The sequence below is a fragment of the Carlito syrichta genome, unplaced genomic scaffold (assembly GCF_000164805.1).
Source record: "Carlito syrichta isolate Samal-C Ts95f unplaced genomic scaffold, Tarsius_syrichta-2.0.1 Scaffold71386, whole genome shotgun sequence".
Taxonomy (NCBI): Eukaryota; Metazoa; Chordata; class Mammalia; order Primates; family Tarsiidae; genus Carlito; species Carlito syrichta.
The window spans coordinates 3,464-22,929 of record NW_007015482.1 but is presented as its reverse complement, the minus strand read 5'-3'; the positions used below and the strand labels follow the sequence as shown (position 1 = coordinate 22,929).

Sequence of the window (19,466 nt, the reverse complement as noted above, 5' to 3'; positions counted from 1 at the left end):
AGAGTGAGACTCCAACTAAAAAAAAAAAAAAAATGGGTGGGTCATGTGCAGACTAAAATAAGTGACTGATTCTGATTTAAAGCCTGCCATCAGATGCAGTTGTACAACTGCAGTATATCAACTCACTTGCCACTCACTAATAGGGTTTTGATATATGTCTGCAAGTCATTGATTTATTATGGTCTCTGTGCAGTCAAACCTCAATACTAATGTTAACCTGTATTTGCAGCCACTCTTTGGTGCTAGCATCATCACTTCAGTTTCACCTCAGATCATCAGGCATTAGAATATCATAAGTAGTGTGCAACCTAGATGCCTCACATGCACACTTCACAATAGGGTTTGTGCTCCTATTATAATCTAATGCCAACACTGATCTGACAGAAGATGGAGTTCAGGCAGTAATTCAAGTGGTTGGGATGGCTGTAAATGCAGATAAAGCTTAGCTCATTTGCTTGCTGCTCACCTCTTACTGTGTGGCCTGGTTCCTAGTAGGCCACAGACCCTTATTCAAAGCTTGCCATTTTCTCAGTAAATGGCCTTGAGCGTGGTTGGAGTCATGTAGACAGCATGGAAAAGGGGCTGCGATGGGGGTGGGGAGCTGGTTTGCTGGAGACATAAGCAGTTGCAGGAACGTGAGATGAGTGTTGGCCTCATTCTTCAGCATCAGGATTCCCGCTGCACAGCTGTCTTCCAGCATGAGAGCCTTGCACCCCCAGTCAGGTGCACAGTCAGTGCTCAGTCAGTGAGATGCTGAAGTGTGAGCTGGCCTGAACAACAGGTTGTCCCTGGCTATTGTTTGGGGCCCTGGTCCCTGGCCCTGAGTTCCTGCTCTTCTGCACAGCCACTCCCTCTTGCCCTGATCCCCACTCAGGACCCCCTCATGACTTGCTGTACTCTGGATGCTTCTGTGAGCCCCCACGACCCTTCAGAGGCCTGGGGGCTGAGAGCTCTGCACAGCTCTCCCCGCCTGATGTGCTCCCCCCCTGACATCCTCCTCTACCTGCTGCGTCCCCCCAAGAGATATGCTCTCAAACTGGCATGCCACCCCAACACACCCCCTCAGCTGGCATGCTCCCCCCACCCACTTCTTGTGTCCTTTCCATCTAGTGTGCTCTCCTGCTTAACATCCTCTTCCACCTGATGTCCTCCCCCACCTGATATGCTCCCTCTACCTGATATGGCATGTCCTCTTCCACCTGGCATGTCGTCCCCTTCATCTGTTCCCCCTCAGAAGATGTGCTCTTCCCCCGACATGCTCTCCTGAATTGACATGCCACCCCCACCTGACATGCTCCCCTGAATTGACGTCACCTCCACCTGATGTGCCCTCCACCTGGTGTGCTCCTCCTGATCCAGTGCTTCACCAACCTGCCATCCTTCTCCACCTGATGTGTCTCTCCCAGCTTGCTTGTGACCCCCTGCTGCTCTTCCTCCTGGCATATGCTAACTCCTCATCTCCTCAGGTCTCCTTGCCTGCACCTTCTAGGGACCCTTCTATGTGTCCCCTCCACATATGGTGTTTCCTCTTATTTCCAGGGCATCTATCACTTTCTGTCATGCTCACGCTGTTGACTGGTCACTCTTCCCCCACCCCCACAGGATGGCCCATGTTTGCCACATCCCTGTGTCTGTGTCCCTGCTGGCATGTTGTGTGCCCAGGTGCCATGCTGGGCTCATTCCTGTGACTGGGCGCCTCCTGGGGAGCAGGGGGTAGGCAAGGAATATGTCTAGGCACTGAGGATCCTTGGGCTGGGCACACAGGGAGACTGCTTGAGGCAATCTTGGCTAAGTCTGGGAAGCAGGGTAGCTCCCACTTGGACAGACAGGGGCAGGGGCACCTGTGAGGAGGCACCTAGCCAGGAGCCTGGGACAGGCAGTCCAGGCCACTAAATGCCTGACAGTTTCCAGACCAGACTCTCATCCTCTTGGATGGAGAGAACTTGAGAGGGAATGGAGGACGCTATTGTCACTGGGCCTGGGTCTACATCATCCAGGTCCCATCACCTTCCAGAGGGTCCTAGAAAGTCCAAGATCTGAGGTAGGGAGGTAGTGCCCCAAGCCTGCAGAGCAGGGACAGGAGCCTCTGCATCCTATCCTCCCAGACACCTGACAGTGCTGAGTCTCCCATCTGCCTTGCAGGGCCTAGGTCCTTTGCTATTAACCACCTGAGGAAGGGAAGGCATGCGGGCTGTGTGGGGGGTTTGTGGTGGGCCCGAGTTGCACCAGGGCTTCAGTCTTGAGAAGGGGCCCGAGTTGCACCAGGGTTTCAGTCTTGAGAAGGGGCTCGAGTTGCACCAGGGCTTCAGTCTTGAGAAGGGGTAGAGCTGAGATCATTAAGGTAGGCACAGGGGATAGGAACTGCTTATTTCAATGTGAGTTGTGCAGGCAGGACAATCCCCTGAGTGGATGGAATGTGGACATGCTACACATGGGGAAAGCAGTGGTGGTCATGGGCGTAGCTGGCCTTGGTGTCGATGATGGCTGTGGGAGGACAAGTCTCACAAATTGGGAACTAATACTCTGGTATCTGGGTGAGAATGGGGTTTCCATTTTTGTCATTTTAAGTAGTTTTGACAAAGTAAAAATAGAAGCACGATGCAAGTTGGGGAAAGAGATGAAATCATGATTTGTGCGTGTGAGACAGAACTGAGCTCCTTTGAACATGCCACTACTGGGTGAGATCTCACAGGGTCTGGGTGTGCAGGAGTCTGTGTGCATGGGGGGACACAGAGATGAGCCAGAGTCGGTGGGGAGGAGCGCACGACATTTATTGAACTCCGAGGAGCACAGAGAGCTTCCTGGCATGTCCATGCTCTCCAGCCCCTCTGGAAGACACGTGGACCCACCAGTGCCTCCCAGCATGCAACAGCTCGGTGAGGTCAGGCCCCTGGCCCTTCTACCATTCCACCCCATTCTGGGTCAGGGCCCAACATCCTCCAAGTTCCTCCTCTCCTCTTGGGTTGTAGGAGAGGCACACCCTGATTCCAGCACATGACCTGAGGCGGAAATGTGAGCTCAGATGATACAGGCTCTGAGGGAAGTTGAGTCAGCATGACAGGATCAAGTGAAAGAGTAGGAGTCTCAGAGCAACAGTTCTGTATATGGAGGAGAGGACAGTGTATGGGAAGTACTGTCAGAATGTCAAATGCTGAAAACAGATAGCTACACTGACACTAAGGAATGGTACTTCTAAGATGTCATAGGTGGGAAGACCTCAAAGCATTTAAAGTAACTAACACTGCATGCTGATGCAGGAAGAGATTGGAGCATAACTCAGAAGTTAATATTTAAAAAGGGGACTCGGGACAGAGCCTGGAGCTTCTGCAGAAAGATCTGCTTTGGGCATGTGTGTATCTATGGCATATATCCTTTTTGTTAGTAAAGAAAACCCTCTCTCTATTTATATTTGCAAGGAAGGGAGGGTGGTCTGTACAGAGTGCACGAGCCGGGCCAGAGGCTCGAGCGGGTGGTTGATGCAGTGCTGCGGCGTAGAGGATGCTGGGTAAGATTAGAGCGTGCCCATCCCAGTGACCTCGGACGTCAGCCTGGAACAGACAGAGGCACAAAGAGAGAGACACAGGTCACAGCGTCTTCATCCACAAACTAGAAGTGAGACAGGGAGGCTGTGGCATCTTCAAACCCTGACTGCCTCTAGCCTTGCTGTGATCACTCTCCCAGATCACTCTCGGATAGGCATGAGCTGAGACCATGGCAGAGCACAGACGGAGGAGGGCAGACCAGGACCAGACTCGAGGTCTCTTCCCTGCTCCAGGGAAGATATGAGTCAGATGTGAGTCAGCTGCACAGGAGCTTGGGTCCTGCCAGTGCAGAGCCCAGTGCAGTCCTGGATCTGCCCTTGTGGGCCTCTGGCCTGCTTAGCCTCACTCCCCTTAGCTGAAGATGAACTCCAGCTGTCACAGGAATACAATGTGACATGGGGAAGAGCCCTTGGTCCCTGGCATGGTTCCCGTGGGGCTGTCAGTAATACAACCAGGTGGGCGCAGAGCAGGCCTAGAATCTCCCAGATGAGCTTGTCCCCAACACGCCCAGGTGTGCTGACACCATGCTCTGCCTGGCCTCCTATCCTGTGGACTGTCAGGTGGGTGAAGTTGGGAAGGGGCGACCTTGGCTTCTCATACAGCCCTCACCACTTGGCTCCTTGGCCCCACAGGGGGGGCACCAGGACAGGAATCATGAGGCCTCTGCCCAGGCCCTTCCCACAAGCCCAGATCAGGGCTTGAGCATGAGGACAGACAACTTTGGGCAGGGAGGAGGCTGTGTTCCTGTTGAGGCCAGCATCACGGCCCACATGGCAGGTGAGCAGATCCTCCTTCTGCACAGGGACGAAAGGCAGGAGGAGAGCCTGCAGAGTCATAACCTACCTGTCCCTACATTGTCCCATGAGGACAAGGAATGAGGGCAAAATGGCCAAATCGCCCACACAATTTTTCTGAACAGCTCTATGTGGACAAGGGCAGACTTTCCAGGGTCTGCTACTTAAGGGAGCCAACTTCTGGGTACTTGTTCTGGGCCACATGGGCCCCCTACTTTCTGGGAGACATTCTCTGAGCACCTGGCTCTTCACTTGGGATGCTGCAGGTAGAAGATCTGGGTGTGGGATGGCCCTGCCTTTGTGGAGACTTTCTACCTCATTCTGTCCCCACCATTCAGTCAGGAGAGAGGGGAGCAAGGGGAAGTATAGCTCAGGCTCCCACCTGCCTTGACTTTATCCAGGCCAAGATGTGACTCTGTCCTTGTATCTCTTGGGCCAGCAGGAGCCACTCACCTGGCATTGATGAGATACTGGGCAAGGCTGATGTTGGCTGGGGTCCCTGTGATGGTGATCTGACGCTCTGATGACCCTTCAGTGGCATTGGCGATTTTGATCTGAGCTCCAGACATCTGTCGAATTTCATTGATTTTGGTCCCTTGGCGGCCAATTATGCAGCCTATTAGCTAGAAAATAGGATGAAATTCTTAGAGAAGAGTCCGAGTCAGCCCCCTTGAAGAGCACACAGATCCCTGGGAAGTCTGTGGGGATATGCTACTAGCCTTGGCTTCCACACCACCTGATCCAAGATACTGGCTCCAGAGGTGGGGATGAAAGCTGCCTTCACTTCTGCCTGCCTGTCTCAGGCTGCCTCTGCTCAGTGTCCTTGGTAAGGCCTGCAAAGCCTCTTGGACTCAGTACCTCACACTGGTCTCCTCTGGGGGCCTGTCAGACAAGCAGGTGCTGAGCAGGGAGTCCTGATGCCAGAACGGCCTGGGCCACACCTGTACCTGCTTGTCTGTGTCCTCAGAGTGAGGCAGGAAACATCACAGATGCCTGTCAATGTGTATTTGAAACCAGAGCAAGGCTCATTGCTGCCTAAAACCTGTTTTTATCCTGAACTCAAACAAGGACATGTCCTTGTGACCTCTGTTTACAGATGGGAGGCAGTGGCCCTGGCAAGGTGGCACCAAGTATGAGGGCCCTCCCTGAAGCAATTGAGGGATGAGGGCTGGGCCACACAGGTACCTAAACAGACTGGAGTTAAAGGCTTTCTCTGTGTAGCAGTTGCTGCTGTGGAGGCTTTCCCAGTCTCCCTTGTGAGTGGGGGGATAACTCAGGCCCCCAGAGAAGACTGCAGAGGCTTCCCTCAACGTTCACCATCCATGCACACACGGGTTCTTAATGAGAGCTTGGGAGCAAGCATGGGAAAAAGAAGTGGCCTGGACACAAGTGGCCACAAGTCCCTGGCTGGAGAGGCCTGGGAAGAGGGGCCAGACAGCAACATTTGGCCCTTAGTCTGCCCCTGCTTCCCTCTCCTGTGAGGCCACTGACCAAGGGGTGGCAGCACTGTGGTGAAACGAAGTGTTGGAAACAGTGTCTAAGATGGCAGATGGAGGTTGTGCAAGGGCATGCAGGCAGGAAGCTCGTTTCCAAACCTAAGGAATGCACACTTGTGTGGGGAGCAACAGTCCGACCGGGTGGGACACGTGCCTTTATGAACTAGCTTCTACCCCCAAAGAGGCCCATAGGCCTTTAAGGACAACTCTGCTATTTTCTAGGTTATGACCAGCTGCCTCACTAGACTGTGAAACCATCAGTCTGTAAACATTAGAGAAACGTGTTCCAAAACACCCGGAGCCCCCAGCTTTCTCTGTCTCTTGACTGCATCTCTGGGCTCTGTCCACACCTCTAGGCCCCATCTACACCCTCAGGCTACATCCACAACCCTCAGGCTCTCCTCATACCCTGCTCATACCCCAGGCCTCATCCACATCTCCCAGGCTCCACTCCTGCCCTTCAAGCTCCACCCATGCCTCCTAGGCTCCACCCATGCCTCTCAAATCCCACCCACATTTCCCAGGCTCCACCCACAGCCCTCAAACCCTAGCCACATCTCACAGGTTCCATCCACACCTCTCAGGTCCCACTAACAGATCTTCATGCCCTAGGCCCTTCCCACAGCCCCCAGATCCCTCTCACATCTCCCTGGTCCCTCCCACGTACACCAGGTCCTTCCCACATACTCTAGACCCACCTACAGCCCAGCCCTCGGGACTCTGCCCACTCCTCTCCCTGCCAATGCCTGTGTCTGGTGTACTGAGTGTTCCTCTGGGATCAAGGAAGGTGGCTTCCTTACCTGCACATAGCTACATTAACTTGTCTGGCTGTGTTTTCCTCCCTGTTGGTAAATAGATCTGAGGGTTCATCTCTGATCAGGGTCAGGCAAGGCAGCCCCTGAGGCTGGGGACAGAAGTACAGCCTCCGCAATTAGAATGTGGCTGATCCAGTGGCGTGATCGTGGTCCTCTGAGAGGCGCCAACAGCCAAGAGGGAGCTGAGGGCCCAGGCTTCCATGCTGTCCCCTTCCTATAGCCCTCCTCAGCCACTCTGCAACCCTATGACTGGCAGTCCCTTTTTCTTTCCAGCACTTTCTGCACTGGAGAGCGATGGCATTTGCTGGATGTTCACAGTATTGAGGCCTGCTGCACACTCTGATTTTTCCTCCAACAAGCACACTGCATGAAGTTCTCTCCCTCGGCATGAAACGTTCACGCCCTGCTCCTAAACGTCTGTCTCTGTCATCTGCCCACCTTGGTCTCCCAGTGCCCTGGTGCTCCTTCCTCCTCCTGTTCAACTTGCCCAACCTTCACCTTCACACCCTCACATATGCTGCTCAGGGCGTCTCCCCCAGGCTTTGGAGGGCATCGCCTTGGCTGTATGCCTTTTTCCCTTCTCTGGAAGGACCTACAGAATATTGTTGACAGGAGCCTCAGCAGTCTGAGCATGACTTCTCTGCCTCAGACGCCCAGGTGGACACGAGGCTCTGGCTTCTGTTTCATGGCCCTCTGGTGACAAAGGATGTGGCAAGGACAGCTCTCTCACTGCCCTGCTGGGGTGGTTCACTCAGTGCATCCAGGAGGTTCCTGGGCCCCCTCAGCCCAAGAGCACCTCCCACCTGGCATCACCTGCTCCTGCAAACTGCCAACCCAGAACCTTGTGTGCCTCCACTGCTAATTTAAAGAAAAAGTATGGCAATATTCTAAAATATCATGGCTCCTCCTAACCAGATGCCAAAGCCAAATTTCACAGTCTCTGAGGTAACATTTCCTTCTAGCCTCGTCCCCTGTAGCCCACTGTCTGACCTTGCATCATTCTCCCAGCAGGAGGCCCCAAGTGACTCTGCAGTTTAAGGCTGGAGAAAGGGGCCCAAGACTCCCTTGTCTGGTGGTGCTTGGTGTTGGGACAGAGCATGGGTGACTATGGCACTGCAGCCCTTGTGGTCAAGAGCACATGCTGAAGTAGGCAGTAAGGGAGGTCCACAGTGATCATCAGAAAAGAATCAAGGGCTTAGGGCTCCTTGACCAGTCCATGTCCCAGTAGCCATACTGTAGAGCCTCCCTCAACAGTGGCCAGGATTGCAGGAGGCCTGGAGTAGGCACCCCATGAGGGCCCAGATGAAGACAGCTCTTCAGGTGGGTCAGGGGCACCTGCCAGACAGCCTTGTGGTCATCCTCCCTAGTGCCCCTGCTCCCTCCAGCTTCTTTTCCTCCCACCCCACTGTCCATCTTTCATGCTCAGGACTGGTGATCACCCTGAATGACCACATCTGTGCTTCCTGTGGTTAACTTCCATGAAGGGACGAGACAAGGCTTGGACTTTCTGCCTAGTAGGTGTAGGGGCAGAACAGTGGAGGTTCCTATAGTCCATGGTCTAGGGCAGAGAATAGGCCTCTGCCAGCAAACCCCTGCCTAGTCTGAGGAGGACTGAATGTGTTGAAGGAGCTCGTAAGGCCATGCCCTCAGGTGGACCTGAGGCAGAAGCAGACTGAGTGGTGCCAGAAGGAATCCATACAAATCTGACATCCAGCCAACTTCAGGTCTGTGGAGCCAATTCTCAGAGAGCCCCAGTCCTCCAGAGGGGCCAGGGCCCATAGGCTGTGCATGGGTGGGTCCACTCTAGAGTACTACTGGGCCACCTGTTCTTCAAAGTCTAACCCTGAACCAGAGCAGTGACTCCTTGGCAATGTGGGTTCCCAGATCAATGCTCATCTGACTTCTGATTAAAACCCAGAAGTCCCAATTGGTCCCTTTCTTATTCAGTATCCTAGGAAGGTAAAATCACATACTGTTTACAGGTATTAAATCTGCTTAAGATGGGAAAGGAGGGAGGAAAGAGACCAAACAGTGGGGTCAGGGTGGGGAGGGCATTACAAAGCTGTGTGCCCCTCCACCCAAGGGCAGCAGTACTGACAGCCACTGTGCCCAGCAATCCCACCCAAGGACAAGAGGGTACAGGCATACTCACATCATTGGGAATGGTGAGTTCGTGAGTGCTGGCCGGAGGGCTGGCGTCCAGACCTGGGCACACCAAGGGGACATGGTTAGGCTGGTAGAAGGCTGTTCACTGTCACACCCAGCACCTGGCCCATACTTCACTGGCCTGAAGGTGAGGTCAGCATAGCCCAGAGGCCCAGGGCCTATGAGCTTTCAGTCCCAAACTGCAACCTGACTCCTGAGTCCTAACTTCTCTCAAAAGAAGGAAAGAGAAGCCCAAGCAGAGGACATTTCACATTTCATCTTGGGCACATAATCACTTGTGACCCTTGCATAGACCATGATGAGAGGCTGAGGGGCAGGGCTGCCCAGCATGACTCAGGGCCTCTGTGGGCATCCAGAGCACAGGTTGTGCTGCTCACACTGACCTTGAGTGGCCGTCCTCCCTCCGTTCTCAGGAGACCCCACTGGCTCTGAGGCCCATTCTGTCCTACCTACAGCACCTGCCTTCTATGCGCTCCCTCCCAGCCACTGCAGTGAAACAGAGTTGCCTTTCATTTGGCTCTGTGTTCTGACCTATCTCTGTCCATGGTCATTGCACCACCTGGTTCAGACAGCTCAGGCCCTCAGGGCAGTCCTTCCAACTTGGAGAAAGGAGACTTGATAGCTTCACTGAGTCAAAAACAAACTGCTGGATTTGGGGAAAGACTGTACATTTCCATACAGGTCTCTTCCTTACGTTGAAGAGTGCAGACATGACCCCAGTTTTCATCTTCACACATCTCAGCTCAGTACTGCCAGATAGAGAAAGCTTCTCGGAGTTCATGTGCAAGAGCTGTGCTTTCCTCAGAAACAGTGACATAGCTCAGTGGGCCAACGGGAAGGAAGCCTCATGAGGGCACAGGGGGTGCAGGCAGGGCCTGCTGTGCTCTGTGCATGCAGCTTCTCCCCTGCCTAGGCCCATGGGGTTCTGTGACTGAGATCCTGCAGCTCAGCCCAGAACCTGAAGCCCCGAATTCTACCCTTCTCAGTCAGGGTGACCCTGTGGATCTACCTTCAGAATATCTCAGAACTGGCCCCTCTCTCACCCCACACTCTCCTCCTGCTGGTCTTGCCTCTGTCTGCCCCCCGTCGCCCTTCCCTGGGCCCTGGGATTGGGGTGCTGTCAACAACCCATCTCTCTCCTGCTCTGATGGCACTGGAGCCCCCAAACCAGACACTCTCTCAGTGGGGCCAGCTGGTCTCCCTGCCAGGGAGTAGTACCACAGGGTAGACATGGTCCTGTGGGCCCATCCAGCACAGGAAGGAATCAGGTGGTGATGAATGAACTAATTCATCCCAAATTGTTATTTTTTTGTTTGATACCTAAGCCTAGAGTTTCTGTTCTATGTCATCTTTTAATAAAGATATTTTCAATACAACAATTATTTGGTCATTTAACTATCTATATACATTCTATACGTGGTGACATTTAAATGTCATTTAAAAGATTTTGTTGGTCTTGCCTGAGTCCCAGACAGGAATCCCTGAACAAGTAGCTCTTTGAATGCACAGAAAGCAGTGAGTCACACCTGCTGAACTTGGGGTATTTAAATAAGGGGAGGAAGGTCAGACTTTTTTTAAAGAGAGCACTAAAGTTAAACTACTAATTTAAAGACATGTATTCATCTATCTCAGGACAGTATGGCTCCACAGTGATTATTTTCTTGTGAACATGATGATACTCCAGGTTCCAAGAAATCAGTGATGTTGCCCCAACATAACCCAAGCCTGCTGTGGGATGTGTCCTGGACACCAGCATTCAGAACTGCCACAAACACTTCTCAGGGCCACCTGCCCAATGCAACCCTGTGAGGGACGGCAAATGTGCGTGCTGTGATCCCGGGGCCTTGGTGACAGGAGCATCACAGGGCACCAGGTTGGCTAGCAGAAAGTTGCTGTGGTGCTGGCCATGCATATATGAGGCCCACACGGGGTGGAAAGGCTATCTTCCTCACAGAGACCCCCTAAGCTCCAGACATCCACAAATCTATGTGCCACCCTACAAAATCTATGTGCCACCCTACAAAATCCAAGGAACAAACATTTTAATGCAAGCCAGAGGGGTGCAGGTAAACCCAGCACAGCCTAATTTCTCTCCTTAAGGGTAAAACACACACACCACAGTGAGTTCTGCATTTCCTGCTCCCACAGACCACAGGTGCACACAGGCCAGGCAGCCTCCCATGGCCACAGTGCTGTGCTCTGAGCACCTTGGACCGCCATCCAGCCCACAGTGCAGCATGGCCCCTTTCCACGCCTTTGGCAGTGCCCGAGGCTGGTTCATGGTCTTGGCCCAGAAGCTGCCACCTGCCGCAGACACAGGTACCTGGCAGGACCACAGACACAGGGCTACTATATCTCCTCCTGCCAGGGCTCTGGCCTGTGGCCTCCCTGGCCTGCTCGTCAATGTGGTTTTGTGTTACCTGACGACTGGCCCATCAGATTTTGAGCTTCTTCGGAGGAGTGTAAAGGCAGCTTTTCTCCTGGAGAGCAAAGAAGAGACAGGTTTAATGTTTTGCCCTCAAGGAGATAAGCAAGGTCCCTTCAACTAGGGAAGCTCAAAATATGACTGGCACACGCATATCCGACACTCATGTCCGGTGGCTTCTCACCGGCCATGGCCTCAGGCATGGCTCTGCCTCTGCCTGTGTGGGGAGGAACTCCGGCTGCCACACACAGCCAGACTGGGCCATGGCCAGCTGACTCTGATGGCCTCATGACAGTGCTAGGCTGAGGCTGGCTCAGTTACTGCTTTCCTGGGGCAGGTCTGGGGGCCATCCTCCCTGCAGAAGCACATCTTTGTCTGCTGTCTGTGCATGTGCTCCTGGAGAGAAATGCTCCAAGGCTGGCCAACTGGATGTTTTCCACAGGAAGGGCTGCCCCAGGAAGGCCAGTGGGCCACACAGAGCACCGCCTAGCAGGCATGGACCTTGGTGTGGGGGTGGAGAGGGAGCAGCATCTCTTTGCAAGCAAGGATACTGCAAGGCCAACTGCAAGGTGAACCAGCCCACTGTGGGAGACAGACTGACCTTCCCTGCCCTGGCCATGTGCAAACCCACTGTGTGTGGACTGCACCATCCATCGCCCACAACTGCACTGTACCTGTTCTATGCACTGCACTGAATAAACACAGCTCAGAAAGAGAGAAAAAGTCCCCAGGTGAGAAGAGAAGGAGGTCAGAAAAGGGCTGGGTACGTACCGGGGAAAGCGGGGTTGGTCTGTCCGAGGGGAGGAAAGGGGGTTTGCTGCATGGCCAACTGGTGGAGCTTGGTCAACTGCTGGGGTAGGAGGGACACGAGAGCTAAGAAGGTTATTGTTATTGAGTACAAGTCACACCAAATTAAAAAGGCAGTAACAGAACTTTGCACAGATAGATATAAAAAAGGGGCCATGCGGACACATGGCAGACGCAGTGTAACTCAAGGACTTGGCCTGGGTGAAACCAATGGTGCCCAGGTTGTGGCGGGCATGTGGGCCAGGGGCCAGCATGTGGAGGACAGCGCCGAAGCTGCTGTGCTTTCTCCTTGGACCTCTGGCAGGTCCAGGCCAGTGTGGATGGGAGGCTAGCTGAGGGCCAGTAGGCCATGGGGCCTGGAAAGGGTCTGAGAGCCACAGAGCAAGACCAGCTGGGCTTCTAAGAGATTCAACACCAAGTCACCATGCACAAACCTCTGCCATTCCCTTTGGGATCCATAGAGTACATTTTGCAAACTTTGCCCTGGCTCCAGGCCTGTGCTAAGTCTGGCCAACTCCCCTCTCCTGCAGAGCCTTGCTTTACCCATAAAGTGACCTGGGAGATTGCAAACAAAGAGCCACGTGCCTGCCCTCCAGTCACCTCCAGGAGCCTCTTGTCTTCCATGATTACAAAGCATACATCCTAGAAGGTTCTGCAGCAGGAGTAAGAGGCACCCAGGACCCTTGAGTGAAACTGCCCATGTCCATGCCCACAGGTTCCTCTCCTCCCATCCCCAGCTATGAGGCTTTTCAGGGGAGCTTTAATGCAGTTTTAAAAATTATTTTATCTGAGCCTCATTTCGTAAATAAACATGAAAAATAGAAGATAAAAGTTAATGTGGGGAAACGAGGTCACATTTTGGGAGTACAGGTATCCTTCCACCCTCTGGAGGGCTCAGGGCCACATGGGTTCCCTCCCAGAAGCCAAGCCTCCAGCTGAGCACCAAGGTTGGACGATGGAGAAGGTGTCGGAGGACACTGGGCAAAGAACTTTCATGGTGCTGCTGTGGAAAGGGGAACCCACCTTCCAACCACTTTCCCTTTGGAATGTACAACCTAAATGCATCCCAGTATGATGGTGCATGCCAGTGCTGACCTGACTCTTGTTCCCCATTGCCCTGTGGGCGACTCAGCTTCCTCACTGCATGGGGGTGGGGCTATGAGAAGCTAAAAGGCCACCCAGGTTGGTGAATGGGATTCTCAGAGCAAAGCTGTTGTCCCCAAGTGAAAGGCTGGTTGCTAGCATCTGACCAGAACCCATGTCTGTCCCATAAAGAACATGGCTTCCTGGCCAGGCTCGGTGGCTCAGTCTGTAATCCCAGCACTTTGGGAGGCCGAGGCATGGATTGCCTGAGCCCGTGGGTTCGACACCAGCCCAGGCAACTTGGCGAGACCTCGTCTTTACAATAAAATAAAAAATTAACTGGACACAGTAGCATGCACCTATAGTTCCGGTTACTTGGAAGGCTGAGGCAGAAGGATTGCTGGAGGCCAGCAGGTCCACACTGGGGTATCCAACCTGGGCGACAGAGTGAGACTCTAACTCAAAAAAAAAAAAAAAGAACACGGCTTCCTGACCCAGGGTACTGAGGCAGGAGGGCAGTGGCTACTGTTCAAGCACCTTCATGACCTTCATGACTGAACTCTTGTGGGTGGGCTTACAGGGGACTCCCAGGAGCAAGTGTCTTGTCCCAGGAGTTTAGCCCAGAGTCAAGATAAAGGCTCCTTTTCAGTACCCAGTGCCCACGGAGGATCAGGGGCTGCTCCCTAGCCTGTTCCCTTCCTGAAGCCTCTCAGCCAGGTGCTGAGTGGGGGGCAGGGGCTTCTGTGCACTGCCATCAGGCTGGCCCTGCTTGCTCCTGCAGGAATGGTCTGGCCCCTGTGCTAAGCCTGTGGCCTCTGCTCACACCTCTTTGATAGAGGACAAGCATGAGGTTGTGAGGCATTTGTTGCTGCAGCAAAAACTAAAAAGGTGGCCTGTCTTTGATGGCCAGTCCTTGCCCAACTGCCATCTCCATGCATTTGGCGAGTATGTTTGCATGGCACGTGTCACAAGAGCAGCCCCCTCCCAGGTTTCTCCCTCCTTCTCTGCTGTTTTCTGCCTCCAGGCACACGGTTGGGTCTGTCGGGGATGAGGCCACTCTCAGTGCAGCTTTTGTGGCCAGGACATGGTGAGGAGCTCAGGTGAGGGGACATGGTGACTGGGGGTCAGACTCAGCTATGAGTCTCCTGAAGAGAGTGTCTGTTAAGGCCACAGAGGGGCTGGAGGGCTGGCAGTACACCTGCCTGGCACATCACAGAGCCCAACTGCCTTCCCACAGATGACTTTGGTTCCTGCATGGGTGGCATCTGTGCCTGCCCCATGACTTAATGTGAGAAAGCATGTTAAGTGCCTAGGTAGATGTGCGTCAAAGCCCCTGGCAACAGTGCCAGACTCTGTCCCCAGGACAGTTGAAGTCAGAGGGACAATTCTGTACCCCAGGTGAGACACAGACCCTGCAAAGTTCCTGCCCCAGTGTGGCTGCAGACCCTGCTTTCCACAGGAGCAGCAAGAGGAAGTGGTTACACTCAGGGTCCTGGCATGAGGGAGTCAGTGAACATCCTGGGAGAAAGTAAGTGAGGCCAGGTTACCCAGGGAGGAGTGAGGTGTGGCCAGGCCAATTCACCCACTGCCAGTCATGAGTGAACTACCTGGGAGAACTGATCCTGCAAAGCCCCAATTCCCATTGATGGACCCAGGAGCTGTCCCACATGAGTGCAGTTAGGCAGAGTCACCCAAGTCTCCTGAGGGCATCTGCTCTATAGCCCGATGGAAGAGTTCTGAGCAGTTCCAAAGTCTCCTGACACTGGAAAAGCCCACACCTTCCTGGGCTGAGGTGAGGAGCCCTCAGCAGAAGCAAGGGGAAGGCAAGGCCCAGCCAGGTTCAGGTGGGCATCTCTGCAAGTGCCCTGGCATTAGGTGCCCAATTTTAATGCAGACTCAGAAGGAAGCCCTGGGACCACATGAGAACACCCCGGGTCCCATGGTCCTTCAGGGAGCCTCTGGGAGATGCTGGGTGCGCAACCTGCACTGGCACCCCTGCCAGCCTTGAGTCTCCTGCTGGTGGTGGCTCTCTCTGCTCACATGTACTATTTGCCAGCAGCTGGGCCAATGCCAGGCATAAACTCAGATGTACATTGGCCAGCTGGCCCTGTACCCCATGAGGATACAGGAAAGGGCTTGCTCTCACATACCCCTGCATCCTGGGGACTGCGCGGCTATGTGCTAGTCAGGAGGGCAGGGGAGCAGACACAGGCCATGGGGTAGCCCACAGGTTCTCGAGGCAAGGAGATAGCTGTGTGGAGACAGGAATACCCATCTCTCTAGGCCTCAGTTTCTCATCTGTAAAATGGGATCTATATGATTGACACATGTGAAGTCTGTCCACGTGCTGACTACAGCTAATGGCCCTTCCCCAACCCACTGCCTATATGATCTGGGCCCAGTATGCTCCTCTGGGTTCTCCATCATCCCTTCCTGTGCACACAGGGAAGGCTCTTCAGTCAAGGCTGGCAGCAGAACTCACTGGCCCAGCACACTGCCGGTAAAACCAAGTGACGAATAAGGTGGTTTCCATGAGTGTCCAGAGATTCAATGTCCACCCAGAAATCAGTGATTCTACAGCTCTAACCTCTCCTATAAATACAATTTCTGCTACATTAACTAGCACAGGGCAGTGCCTGGGCAAGCATTTATGGAGAGGACGAATGAACAGAAGGATGGAGGGTAGAGCTACAGATCAGGTCACTTCACCTCAGCAGAACTCAATTTCCACATTGGGAAGGGAAAGGGACAGAATGCTACGGGGCCTTTCACTTTTTGAGATAGTTCTGCCATTAAAAAAAAAAAAGATTTCTTGTTCTTAACCATTACCTTCAAATCATTGAGAAGGAAGGAAGGGATAAATGAAGAAGTTGAGGGAGAAAGGGAAAAAGGCAGGCAGGAGGAAGGGAGGGAAGGAAGAAGGCAAGGAGGGAGACAGGAGGGAAGAAGGAAAGGAAGTATGGAGGGAGAGGAGGAAAGGCAGGTGAGAGGGAGGAAAGCAGGCAGGAGGAAGGAGGCAGGTAGGCAGGAGGAAGAAAGGATGGGAGCCCAGGAAAGTACAATATTGCAGATATTCTTCTGTAACTTGTCTTTTCTGCTTAACATTGTATCAAAATATAAAACATAGGCAAATACTGAAATTACAAGTAATCATAAGTGTACAACTCAATTAATTATTGTAAAGCAAATGCCCCATACAACTATCACCATGGTGGCTTCAATCTGCATTCATATTTCCTCCCCAGAAAAATGCCTGTTTCTGCCTTCGGCTCAGTTTTCTTATCAGGTTGATTTTGCTGACTCACAAGAACTCCTCAGGCATTTCAGATCCTGTGTCAGTTTCATATGCTGCACGTTTCCTAAGGTGTCTTTAGAAAAACAGAATTCTGGCATTTAACATAGTTAAATTCTTCAATATTTTCCTTTAAGATCTGAGCTTATGTCTTGTTTAAGAAATCCTTCCTGGACCTGAGAGCCGGACATTCTCCTATATTTTCTTCTGAAAGTGCTGCATTTTCCTCTCTTGGCTGAAGTTTTTGAGACATAAGAAATGGGTTTCATTTGTGTCCAGTTCCCCACATGGTTGTCCCCTGTTGTTTGTAGACTCCCCTCCCTCTGGGATCTCACTTACAGCCCCATCATGGACTGGTTTCCTTCTCTGTGTACTGGATCCCAGGCTCTCGGTCTGATCTAGGGTTCTCTTAGTTGCTCACTGCACCCAAACTATGTGTTCCAGCCTTAAAGTAAGTCTTTGCATCTACAGGACAAATCTCCCGACCATGTCTTTTCTTCGTGGACATCTTGATTATTCTTGGCCTATGCTCTGCCATACAAAATTTAAAACAGCATGTTAAGTTCCTCTAAAAGCCCCTTTGGGATTTGGATTGGAATTATATTGCATATGTCCATCAATTTTGAAAGATTTGGTACCTTTAAGATACTTAGTGCTTTTATCCACGACTATGGTGTCTCTCTTTTTATTTTGGTCTTATTTAACTTTCAATAAAGTTAAGTTAAAAAAATTCATCTTTTTATTATTAATTTCCAGTTACAGTTTTACATCACTTGATGGGATATGTTCTGAGAAATGCATTGCTAGGTGATTTCATTGTGTGAACACCATAGAATGTACTTACACACACCTAGAAGCTATAGCCTACTATGCACCTAAGTTGTATGGTGTAGCCTATTGCTCCTAGGCTACAAACCTGTGCATGTGATTGTACTGAATACAATAGGCAATTGTGACACAATGCTAAATATCTGTATATTTAAATATATAACAGGGACAGTAAAAATATGGTATAAGAGATTAAAAGTGGTAAACCTGTATAGGGCACTTACCATGAATGGAGGTTGCAGGACTGTAGGTTCTCTAGGTAAGTCAGTGAGTGAATGGTGAGTGAATGTGAAGGTCTAGGGCATTAATGTTCACCACTACAGACTTTATAAACACTGTACACTTCAGCTACACTAAATGTAAAAAAAATTTGCTTTCTTTAAGTGATAAATTAACCTTAGTTTATATAACTTTTTAGTTTATATACTTAATATTTTAAAAAACATTTTGACTATTTCATAATAACACAGCTTAAAACACATATATTTTACAGTTGTACAAAAATATTTTCTTTATGTCCTTATTCTACTAAAAGTTTTTCAAAATTTTTTTACTTTTTAAGCTTTTTTTTGTTAAAAACTAAGACCCAAACACACACATTAGCCTAGGCCTACATGGGGCCAGGATCATCACTAACACTGTCACCTTCATATCTTGTCCCACTGGAAGGTCTTCAGGGTCAATAACATGAACAGAGCCATCATCTCCTCTGATAGCAATGGCTTTTTCTGGAATTTCTCCTGAGGGACCCACCTAAGGCTATTTTACAGTTAACGAACTATTTTTAAAAAATAAGTGGAAGGAGTGCATTCTAAAATAATGATAAAAAGTATATTACGGTAGATAAAAAATCAGTAACACAGTTGTTTATTATCATATCAAGTATTATGTACTGTATATATTATATGTGCTATACTTTTATATGACTGGCAGCCCAGTAAGTTTGTTTACACCAGCACTACCATAAGCATGTGAATAATGTGTTGTCCTATGACCTTATGTTGGCTACGATGTCACCAGATGATAGGAATTTTTGGTTCCATTATAATCTTATGGATCCCATATGTGATTGTTGACTGAAATGTTTTTATGCAGTGCATGAAAGAGAGTGTAGTCTATACCATTCCAGTTTCTGAAAGATGATGAAATGTGCTTTATGGTCTAGTATGGGATCCGGTTTTATAAATGTTCCCATGTCTATAGCTGTGTTGTGTGCAGTGTCCCACATAAATCACTTAAGTCAGGATCACTGATTGTTCTGCTGATACCTTCTTTATACTTGTCTATTTGAATTATCACTAATGAAAGCAACGTATGTTGAGTTCTCACTATAATGTCTGTCAAATTCTCTGTTGGTCAGTTTTTTCTTCATACAATTTGAAACTATGTTTTAGGCACACACAAATTTTGAATTATTATATGTGCTAGTGAACCAAATGTTTTATCGATATGTAATAACTAAAGTTTTTTTCTTAATGTCTTTTTTTTTTAACCAATGTTACTGCTGCTACACCAGGTTTATTTTTGTTAGTATTTCCTAGCACATCTTTTTCCATTCTTTCAATTTTTCTCAGTCCTTATGCTTTAGGGATGTTTCCTGAAAAAAAAAAACAACACAGCAATATTTTTTGTTTTTGTTTGTTTGCTTGTCTATTTGTTTAGCATTGAAGATATACAGTCTGGCAGTCTTTGTTTCTTAACTGGAAAATTTCATTCTCTTACTTTGATTACAATTACCCATATGACTAATTTCTACCATCTTGTTTTCTACTTATCCTGCTTTTCTAGAATTTCTTTTCTTCTTTCACATTCCTTTTCTTCTGTGGGATTGATTAATAATTTTTTCCCTTACTCATTTTCCCCTCCATGTTATTACAGGGGCCATATAACTGACTCTATTTCTGTTAGTGATTGTATTGAAATTTTAACACATGCATTGAAAGTCTAAGTTATGTCTTTTTGCCTCTTGTGGAATGATACAGAGATTTCCAGGCTGTTCTCATTTTCTCACTTACAACCAACCCTATATGTGTGAATTTTATCCACCTAGCTATTACATCAACCTCACAAATCAGGCAGTATCATTAGTTAGTTTACAGGTGACATCTGTGTTTATTTTCCAATATTCACCACTCCTTTTTGCATTTCCAGTCCTCCTTCTTGGATCATTTTCCTTCTTCCCACAGGGTGGCCAATTACTTTGGCCTGTTGGTCATAG

At 50.4% G+C, this 19,466-nt stretch overlaps 1 protein-coding gene across 1 annotated transcript; it reads right to left on the bottom strand.

Annotated features, from left to right (window-relative positions):
- Positions 1–2,746: 2,746 nt before the first annotated feature.
- LOC103254511 (poly(rC)-binding protein 3-like) lies at positions 2,747–12,082 on the bottom strand. Its single transcript, XM_008052589.2, has 5 exons — positions 12,010–12,082; positions 11,234–11,293; positions 8,800–8,852; positions 4,790–4,959; positions 2,747–3,548 (listed from the first exon to the last, which is right to left on the bottom strand). The coding sequence occupies exons 1-5, from the start codon at positions 12,059–12,061 to the stop codon at positions 3,512–3,514; spliced, it is 372 nt and encodes a 123-aa protein (XP_008050780.1). The 5' UTR covers positions 12,062–12,082; the 3' UTR covers positions 2,747–3,511.
- Positions 12,083–19,466: the final 7,384 nt, after the last annotated feature.